The following is an 11,312-nucleotide window of genomic DNA, read 5'->3' as shown; positions in this document are numbered from 1 at the left end:
TGACCAACGATGTAACAACGATCGCTGGTATGCTACCATTAAAACATATTGTCGGCTTTGCTGATGGTTTTACAGTAATACAATCAACGCAAAACAGGAGCTTATTTTGATCCGTGATCGAAGCGAGTACAATTCTCTTTAAGCAGCAGAATCACCAGTAAACTTAAAAATTACTTTTAATCGTATATTGTGGACGATTCCATGTGTAACATTATCTGATCGAGAAAAACTTTGATTGTAGATTACCTATACGTTTAGAAGTTGGGAACTGCATGAATATGCTGCGTTACCACCTAAAACAAATGTCACGTTTTACTGAAAAGCCTTTGTGTATTATTTGTGGATTTCAAACCTATCACAGATCCAACCACGAAAAAGATAGCTCACAGTTTGATCACTGCAAATTAAGAAATATTGCACTATATCTCAACGGAATTACGTATCCCTACGAAAACATACACATTAATTTTGAGAAAAATAAATCTGGGTTGCTCTATGATATGTTTTGTGAATTCCAATAATCGTAATATCAGAAAAGCGATCGTCTGATATTTTCGCCTGAAGAATTTAAAAATAAAGCACCGATTGTAATTGTAGACTTCTCTTATCATGAAGAATCCATAAAAGAATTTCCTGTCGATATTCGTTTAGAGTGGAATTTGAAACACCTGAAAATATTCCTGCTAACACAACACCCTATTTCCTTATTATTCATATGAGTTATGTCACTCACCATCCACTAACGAATATTCTTAAACGACTACAGTAAAACCTCGTTAATTCGAAGTCGTTGGGACTCAAAGATCGGACTTCGAATTACGTGATTTCGAATTAACCGCCAATTCGCAATTCAGAAGTACCAACCCTTGCCGCGTTACAAAATATTGTATGGCCTGTTACTGCATGCAGTTAACCTTGATTCACAGTTTATACCCTTCAAATGCCATGAAAAAAGAACTATTCCCAAAATGTATCCAAGAAGGTGCATTTACAGTATTCAAGTAATTCACTCGGATATCTCACTGGCAAACATAACGTCACGCAACGAAAAAAAAGCACGATTCAAAGACGAGGAGAAATCTATGCTGGCTCCCATCTGCACGTGCTTTATTAATTGGATTACTGTACTTAATGCATTTTAGATGCCTTGTATTTACAAAGGAAGTACCCGATGCCCTTAAAATCCTTATACGATTTCCCGCCAACTTCTTTCGTACTTCAGAAATGTAAACACTTGCCGCGTCACGAAGTATTCTAAGACCCATTAATACATGCAATCACCTCGATTCACAGTTTAAACCTTTCAAATGCCATGGAAAAAACTATTTCCGACATGTATCCAACAAGGTGCATTTACAATGTTCAAATAATGCACTTGGATAAATCACTGACAAACATAACCTCACGCAACGAAAGAAAAAAAATCACACAATCAAAGACGAGAATAAATTATGCCGGTCCCCCTGTGCAAATGTATTATTTTTTTGGATTTCTGTACTGTTCGCATTTTTATATGCTTTTTACTAGCATGGAAAGTGCCCGACGCCCTTGCAACATTGTGGTTTATCGAACTTTCCTATGACGAGGGGATAAAGTTTCTCGCTTCCATCCCATGAGCATTGCAACGCACCACTATGCCCCATTTAAAACCATAAGACCGTTTGGGCTTGCATTAAAATAAAGCAATGCAGACAATATTGTTCGGTGCCTACGCTTTTTCGTCAACTGTCGGCATCGCCAGTGTTCGCCCACACACTGCCTCTTGAGTGATATTACGCCGTTCACTAAAAGGTTGAATACAAAAGAATTCCGATTTCATTCAATTTAGCAATCATGAAGCGCACTGTAGACCCACCGAAGTGAGTGTAAGTGCGGAAAGCTATCCTTCCACGTTAAGGAACGCGCGTTCTATTATGACGCGGAGCGGATAAATTTCGAGTAGAAATTACTCTGTAACATACTATTGTTTTAAAATGTAAAGGCAGATTCGAATTAAAAGTCGAATTTCGGTAATGGGGCCGACATTGTACTTCGAATTACGAATTATCCGTCTTTCGAATTAAACAATTTAAATAACATGCAAAACTGTATCTCATGTTTCCGGGTACGAGAGCTTCTTCGAATTAGGCGGGATTTTGAATTAACCGATTTCGAATTATCGAGGTTCTACTGTATAAATAAGGATAACCCTTCATCATGAACATTAGTGTGTGCTTATACACCGTACATTATGGAACCGAAGGAAGAAAAAGCCTACACGGTTGCAGATAATCGTCTTGACAACAAACAAAACTGTGAATGTGCAACCTGTTCGCCTACCAGCGAAACTAGTACGCTACATCTTATTTACCTCACTCAAGTAAGTGAGGCTATAAATATAGATCCTCATATCAGATTCAGTGTTTACCACCAGGACTTTTATCTATGTACGCTGCTCCTATCGCAGATGCTTTGTGGGACATCCTACCTGTCCACAGTAAGATGTCCATCGATGTAGCATCATGCAAACGCCATCTCCGTCATCATAAGCTACAAGGTGAATATCGCATCGATTGGGGTGGAAGACTGTAGACTGTGTATGCTTCTTGGAAGCATGCTACCTCTTCACAGTAAAGTGTTAAGGATTACAGCATCCTTTTCGTCAGCCTAACAAAGACTATAGTGCAATCGGTATTAGTTTGTTTCATTTTGTAAACAGTTTGATAATAAATATCTCGTGAAATTTAAAATGTTCTACTTATTGCATTCCCTTTGCCTAATCACACCTATCAAATTTCACCATTTTATTTTTATGGTAATGTAGGCTGGAGAACTTCAAGTTATCACAATCGTTGTTTGTCTCTTACCGCGCTCCTATCCTTGTTCTATTCGATGTCGGTCGCACAGTATCACCTTGCTTCTAAACAAATACATACAAAAGTTTAAAATTAGCGCCTATGTCATCAATACATGCATGCGAAGGACGGAGAACTGCTTGTCATTTCTTTAGAAAGAGAGCGCTACCACGGTTAACAGAGTGTGTTGTGTGAGTAACTTGCAAACTCGCCGTCAGAGCGTACCTCAAGCCGAGGTACATGCGCACTAGCCATCCCCCCTGTTATGTCCCTACGTGGTTCAAATAGTCACTTGTATGCAGTAACTCATGAAAGTCGTCGTAAGAGCGCACTGTTATGCTTCTAACGGGATATTTCTTTACAGTAACTCAAGAAGACGCCACGAGAGCGCGCTGATATATCTCCCCTCCCCCGCACAGCTGAACGAGGATCGAATCTGCAAAGTTTGCAACGGAAGGCCAGCGTCTCAACCGATGAAGCCAGTCAGCCTGGCAGGGTAAGGGAGGTGGTGGTATACAATTTGTAATTACTAGCTTGTATGGCAAAATCCAACCATCTCCACCATTCTCATATGGTGCGACGAGATATAACGCTGGTGAAGGAGGATGGAGAAGTAAAGCCTTGAGCAGACCTCTCGATGCTATTCAACAGGGGAAGGCTACGTGCCAATACCGGGATTTACCTCTCCCTTCCTACTATCATATGTCATTCATTTCTGATTAGGTTGACGTCAGGAACGGCATCTCGACAGATTCACCTCGCCACAAACCCGACACCGAATGGACACACGTTAGGTTATAACGTCCGCCCATAGCTAGCAGTCCGCATTTCAAATCACCCACGCTGTGACGTCGCAGCTCTGTCAGGAGAAAGCCTGCGCGTTCGATTATGTAAAGATAAGCTACATTTTAAGTCACCCGCACTTATTACGTCACAGCTCCATCACACTTCCAAGGGGAGCAGACAACGAGCCTGTGTGAGGTTACGTTAGCCTTCGTGCTCAATGTTAAGTTAACACGTCATAATGAAGTCTTAACCTGATCTACAGGTCACCTAACAGAATTGGCTCCTCCAAGGGCGCCCGATCGACTCGGCTCCTCCGATGGGACCCGTGGCCTTTCCGACTCGGCTTCTCCAAGAGGCGACCGCCCGATTCGGCTCCTGCAACGTGGCCCGTAAGGTTAGCATTGCCCTCGTACATAAGGGTAAGGCATCATAACCTCACCTAGGGGTCAAACTCACCCCAGGTTGGCCCGTGAGGTTAGCATTGTCTCGTAAGGCATCATAACCTCACCTAGGGGTCAAAAACACTCCAGGTTGGCCCGTGAGGTTAGCATTGTCTCGTAAGGCATCATAACCTCACCTAGGGGTCAAACTCACCCCAGGTTGGCCCGTGAGGTTAGCATTGCCTCGTAAGGCATCATAACCTCACCTAGGGGCCAAAAACACTCCAGGTTGGCCAGTGAGGTTAGCATTGTCTCGTAAGGCATCATAACCTAACCTAAGGGTCAAAAACACTCCAGGTTGACCCGTGAGGTTAGCATTGCCTCGTAAGGCATCATAACCTCACCTAGGGGTCAAAAACACTCCAGGTTGACCCGTGAGGTTAGCATTGTCTCGTAAGGCATCATAACCTAACCTAAGGGTCAAAAACACTCCAGGTTGACCCGTGAGGTTAGCATTGCCTCGTAAGGCATCATAACCTAACCTAGGCGTCAAAAACACTCCAGGATGGCCCGTGAGGTTAGCATTGCCTCGTACGTATGGGTAAGGCATCATAACCTCACCTAGGAGACAAAAACACTCTACGTTGGCCCGTGAGGTTAGCATTGCCTCGTAAGGCATTATAAGCTCACCTAGGGGTAAAAAACACTCCAGGTTGGCCCGTGAGGTTAGCATTGACTCCTAAGGCATCATAACCTCACCTACGGGTCAAAAACACTCCAGGTTGGCCCATGAGGTTAGTATTGCCTCGTAAGGCATCATAACCTCACCTAGGGGTCAAAAACACTCCAGGTTGGCCAGTGAGGTTAGCATAGCAACGTACGTAAGGATATGACGCCATAACCTCACCTGGGGTTAAAACTCATCCCAGATCATTCTCTGACAAATTAGGCCCCTCCAATGGAGTCTGTGAGGTTAGGCTTGCTCTCGTTCGCAAAGTTATGACGTAATTCTGCGTCTTAACCTTAACGAGAAGTCATTGAACACGGATAAGAACTCCCATAGGTACATTAAGTCAATGACCTTGGACCCCCATAGCTTCACTACTCAAAAGAGCGTGAGAAAATACTGACTCAGCACCCATTGTTTTACAACATACTTTTCCCTTCTACTCTTACTACAACCCCCAAATACCCTCATAACCATGTGGAGAGATATGTACCCTTTATTTACAATTCCGTTTTTGTGATTATCGCAAAATATTTTCTTATAGGCTATTAGTAACTATGTACTTGCAATGATACCCATAAGGAATTTTCACCCCATCAATGCAGTAATTAAAACTGAGAGGACTTTTCGTATTTGTGAAACTGACAACCTGACTTTTAACCAAGTTTGTCATCATATCATTGCGTACTGTCCATCTCTCAACATTATCGACTTCATTTTGCAGTTGCTCACAATCTAGTAACTTATTTATTACTCCGTAGAGGATAACATTATCCACAAAAGCGTTATATTTATTTATTATTTCCCTCCAGATCTACAGTATTTCCACTTGAGTGATCGTTAATGGAAAGAAATAATATGCGAACACCTTCAACTACACTCTCCTAGATAAAATAATAATGTGATAATAAAGAGTACTCGAATAACCAAAACGATAAATTAAATTAATTGAAAGGTAGGTTAATTGGTATAGTGGGCCCTCCCCGCAGTGAATCGTGGTACTTCCCCGAGGCTACTCGCAAATGTGCTAGGAGATTGGTATAGAGGGATAATTGCTCCCCCCTGCAGTGCTGACTGCTGGAGATTAACAGAAGGATAACTAGAATAAAAGCAGTGGTTTTTCACGGGATCGGCCGCATCCGGTATGCGGTGGTCCCCCGACGAGTCCTGATCCGGTGAGTGACGTCACAGTGCGGTGCGGGCTGCTGGCTAAGAGGGTGCCGTTAACCTTACTTGGCTTAGAGCGTGCTCTGAACCTTACCTGACCTTACGCTGTCTACATGTCCAGGTTTAACCTCGCAGATCCCGGTTCGACCCCAGACTTAAGTGCATTAACCGTAGAGTTCGAAGCCTAAGAGACTCAAAGTTCAACACACGGGCTAACGGCGTAAGAGCGCAAGCTTAATGCAATAGACTTCATTTTCGATACCCGAACTAACTGTAGATCTAACGTTACGCTGACCACGCGCAAACCTAACTTAACCTTCCAGGAGTTGGAGCTGAACTTGGAACAAGAAGACTTAATACGTATGCTTTACTCATAGGTGACTTCGGGGGCTCGGCACCGAACTAGGGACATGGCGGCTGCGTGTTTAAGGCTTAATATATGTACTCTGTTCAAAGGGGACGTAACTATTATGAATCATCTTTGGGGCTCGAAACTTAACCTAAGCTCCCAGGCTTATCGCAAAAACAGTGTGAGCATAACTTAACCGAACTTAATTTCGATACCGAACTAACCGCATAAATTTAACTGGACTGAGCATGTAACATAATGAGGCCACACTGTTTATGACACTTGTTCACTATCAGGCTCTCTCACTCTCGCTTGTAAATTCAAGTCTTTATATATGCTATGAGTAGAACATTTTCTTACTTAGTCGATCAAGTAGAGAGTTGCTCGCTTTGTAGTACATCATGACAAGGAGATTGATAGTTGATGTTAAAGGCTTTAAAGTGGTCGGAAACCAATTTGTGTTCAAATAGGTGGCTCTGTTGTGGGTACCAAAAGTCGTGAATTTAGTATTTAGCCCACGTTTTTCCTTACTCCTTGGAGACGGATGAAGATAAAATTCAGACATAAAGGGTGAAATCGAAAACATTAAGACTTCGGTCAGAAGAAAAAAGAATTCCGTATGATCTTGTACGCTCATATCTCAAGAGCAGATCTAGGGATTGTGAACAGAAATGGCTGCGCGAGCATCTACCGTTAAATGAGAAAATATCCATCTGCATGAATTAGGATGCCCAACAAAATCTCTTCTGAAATAGCATAGTGCACAGTCCCTGCGACATGTGCGTGTGTGCTCACTGATTGGTTGTGTGGCAATATGTGCCGGGAAGTGAGCTACAATATGTCGACGGTGAGAAAGAAACATTTTTAGAATAAAGACACCATGCCATTTCTATCTTATGCTAAGTGTGACACAGCTGAAAAGGCAATCGGAGAGTTTTATACTTGTAAAAGGAAACTTTTTTTTTTTGCTAGTTGTTTTACGTCGCGCCGACACAGATAGGTCTTATGGCGACGATGGGACAGGGAAGGGCTAGGAGTGGGAAGGAAGCGGCCGTGGCCTTAATTAAGGTACAGCCCCGGCATTTGCCTGGTGTGAAAATGGGAAACCACGGAAAACCATCTTCAGGGCTGCCGACAGTGGGGTTCGAACCTACTATCTCCCGAATACTGGATACTGACCGCACTTAAGCGACTGCAGCTATCGAGCTCGGTAAAAAGGAAACTAAACACTTTCACTGAAGAAGAGTTTATTGCTTTACCGAAGGCATTTTTGGCCAATGTAGCTGCGAAAGCTGTAAAGAAGATCTGGGAGTAGGTGCCGCGTGAGTGAACTCAAGATCCTATTTTGTGAGAGCATCAAACGTGTAGTTTATACCATGAACAAGAGTTTATCTAAGAGACCTTCACTAAGACAGTGCCGAACATACCAACTCATTATACGGTATGACGGACCTAAAACTAACGAGTTGACTTCGCTTATAAACACTAATCATGGCTGCGAAAAGAGTAGGCAAGCTCTCACAGAGAAAGGTGAAGAAACGTGCTGGGAGAAAGACGAGGAAGCATGCTGGGCATCGACTCATCAATAAGGTGATTGAATTTCTTCCTTTTCAGCTTCATTTTCCTAGTTACCATTACTGTGGCTCTGAAACTCGACTTGACCTCCGCTTGGCACCCGGTGATCCTGGTATTAATATGCTACATGCTGCGTGCATAGAGCATGACATTGCTTATCATCAAAACAAACCTGAACTAAGACATGCAGATGATGAAAATCGGCTTCGTAAAGCTATGCAGCATGTGATGTCACATGATGCTACAGTTGCTGAGAAGATAGCAGCACTTGTCGTTGCCGGGGCAGTGAAACGAAAACTGTTGCTGGGTAGAGGCCTTAAAAGATGAAAACAGCAGATTAATATCTAAGGACTAAGCACATTTACTTTGGTGAAAGAAGAAATTGTACACACAGGCTGAAATAAATAATATTTGTAAAACATAGTGCATTTGTTTCATGATTACTTCTTAACTTGTCCTTTGTCCAACACTATTCCAAATCCTAACTTAACTAGTAGTAGTAGTAGTCATGTTGACTAACGAGTTTATTCAATCTGAACTAGTAGTACTAATGTTGACTAACAAGTTAATGCAATAGGAGACAGGAAAGGTAGGGATCCAGAGCAGGAAAAGACAATTCAACAAACGTTCTAAAGTACAGTACGTCCTCTCTATCAATCCATGAATTGAAGGTGGTATTAAAACCAAGGCATTTGACATACAGTTTATTACCACGATAACGAATAACACGTTATATTAAACAGTGATTAGGATGTTTCGTTTTCTTCAGCACTTCGATGTGGAATCCTCCTTTGATAGGCTTTCCTGAAAGATCGTGAAATAAATAGGTAACTGGATTAGTAAGCTTAACTCTGCTGATTTGAAAATGTGCTATGCGAAGACAGACCACCGTTTGTGTTTGCTGATGCGAACAAAATCACCTTTTTGAACGCAATGGCGACGTGGTTCAGCGTTATGATTATGTGATGAATAGCTTCTAAGCGTGGTATTCTCTTGGTAACAAGACGTGGCTATGTGCCGATAGCGCGATGAGGCGTATCGTTGTAAGTAGACACAAGTCTAGGTAGGAGATCAATCCAACGATTCGATTTGATAAGAGCCTTGAGCTGTAAATTCTCGCTGCATCGTAGTTTTGAGCGTACGATTAAAGCGTACTACAATGCTAGCTTTGAGATTGTTGTACGTAGAATAGTGATGAATGCCAATTGACTTGAGATAAGTAGAAGAAGGTTGTTTTAAAACTATTTACCTTTATCAGTTTGGCAAAGCAGTGGACAGCGGTCTGATTGTTGAACAATACGTTAGAAAGAGTCTTCGACATGAGCTGCTGTCCAGGAATGCCCTAGTTGTGCAAAAGCGAACTTAGAGTAAATTCGATTCGATGATAGTCAGTAGATACTCAACTTATACTATTAATTTTGCTACAGGCATACAGAATGATTTCTACTAAGTCAGCTTGCCATATTTCCTCCTCTCCACTTGTAAAGACACGTCTGTGACGGTAGGTGCGACGAGCTGATTTATCAAATTATTATAATTAATGAACCACCTTTCCAATACATAATTCTATTGTATGTATTGGATGTATTCTATGTATTGGAAAGGTGGTTCATTAATTATAATAATTTGATACTCTGAACTCCAATACGGTTGAAAAATGAGATTTATAACTTGTAGAGCTGATTTATGTAACACGAATGCGATGCTTAATTTTTACAGGCGAGGTCTTGCTTTGAGGAGCCATTACTCAATAATACCAGCATGACGTAATTCCTCTTCTATTTCTAGAATCTCTGATTCATGACCTGTGTGACCATCATCTTCAGAAGCTCCTAGAAGTTGCAAACGTTGTACAAGTAAATTAGGGTTGTCCCAGTACCTTACGTCTATTTAGGGTAACAGGGCTTGTTGACAGCATTAACACCACATGCAGACAGTTGATGAGGAAAAACTTATTGAGAGTAATCCAAATATGAAAATGATATTGATTTACAATAGCAATCTAATACTACTTCATGTATATTTAAAGCACTCTTGAGATCGAAAGTAATTAACTCATTTTTCTAATGCAGGCGAATATAATGGATTCCAATTAGTCTAGGCTACATTCAAAAAAGTTTCAAATTTGAACACAAATCTGTCATAGGCAACATAGGTTTCTTCTGACTTTGAAATCTTCTGAGGAAAGGTTCAACATCTGGCAAAATACTTCTAAAAGCACTTAATTTTGCCTTAAGTAGAGGATTCTTCACAGCTTCTGTAAGGTATTGAAGGCGTTTGTTGTTTCCTCAGAGTACTTTTTTAGAGAATTGTCAATGCGATCATATATTTTAAGAGCTTGATCGACACAGCATCCATTTTCTGATCATCTTATTGCGGTGAACATGTATTGAAATGCAGTGCTTGTTGTTATGTCTATATATTTAGCACGCCGAGCAGGGCTACCTTTAAAAAGGTTATGCAGAGATATAAATAAATTAAAAAGGTCCCAGTCAATTTTGGAGATCCCAATTTGCATGGTTCAGTTCACTGTATGCAAACTGTATATGCCTGTATCAAAAAGAGATTTGGTCTCGGGGTTTAGAACCTGCAAATGATTTTCAAGTTTTTAAATAAAACTGACATTAACATTCGGCCCATCCATTGAGACTTGCAAAATATTGCCTAAAGGTAAGGACATTCCATGTATAAACGCATGCAATAACTAATAAGTAATCTGCAGTTACCCTGCCTAAAAATACAATATTGCAATACCTTGTTGCAACTTTTGAAGATTAACTTTCCTAAATCTTACACGCAAGTCCACTTGTCCTCTTAGGACAAATATTTCTAATGATTCATCAAAATAAATAACGTAGTCAGAGCACTGTTTTAAGTAATTTTGCAAACTTTCCTTAAAATATGGAGCTAATCCATTATTTATATCCTAGGAAACCTTAGTCTTGCCAATAGTAAAGTTTTCAGTAATTTTGCTGTCCGGAAACATTGTTTTGAATGCTGCAGAGGTTTTACCACAAGAGTTGAAAAACATCTTTCCAGTAACAACCTGGAGACCCCACATTGATTCAGGTGATATAACATCATCTTTATTCAAAATCCTTTGACTATTTCCTGCAACTGCTAATTCCTTTGGAGCTGTGGATATGGTGCTTACTATTGGCTGCGTATCTTCATATGGAGATGGAGCAGAGATATTTTTTTCAAAGAAAGACATTGTTGGCTGGGAAGAATTAGCTTTCATGTATTTTATATTAGTAGGTCCTTTAGTATTTGAAATGACTGCTTGTTTGCCCATATTACTAAGTTGTAATGATTTACAACACACTTTACACTATGCTCAAGTTGCATCATTTACCAATATGTCCAACCAACCACTGAGTTTGGGAAACACTTTGCACTCTAGCCAAAGTTCATTAAATGTACACTGCATGTTAGCCATTATCAAGAGTTTCAAGACAGCATCCTAGAACTGAAACAAAAAAGCATAAAATAAG

At 40.9% G+C, this 11,312-nt stretch overlaps 1 protein-coding gene across 2 annotated transcripts in view; it reads right to left on the bottom strand.

The window, feature by feature from the left end:
- Window positions 1-11,047: 11,047 nt before the first annotated feature.
- LOC136866905 (gastrula zinc finger protein XlCGF46.1) overlaps window positions 11,048-11,312 on the bottom strand; it is a 108,698-nt gene continuing 108,433 nt past the window's right edge. For both annotated transcript variants that reach the window (XR_011017951.1, XM_068226894.1), the window contains one exon: window positions 11,048-11,287. Coding sequence is in view for 1 of the 2 variants with exons in the window: in XM_068226894.1 (XP_068082995.1) it covers window positions 11,269-11,287 (19 nt within the window). In the remaining variant the exon portion in view is untranslated. The remainder of the gene's footprint in view (window positions 11,288-11,312) is intronic.

This window comes from Anabrus simplex, chromosome 3 (assembly GCF_040414725.1).
Source record: "Anabrus simplex isolate iqAnaSimp1 chromosome 3, ASM4041472v1, whole genome shotgun sequence".
Lineage (NCBI taxonomy): Eukaryota > Metazoa > Arthropoda > Insecta > Orthoptera > Tettigoniidae > Anabrus > Anabrus simplex.
The sequence above is the reverse complement of the archived record's forward strand: the minus strand, read 5'-3'. Positions and strand labels throughout refer to the sequence as shown.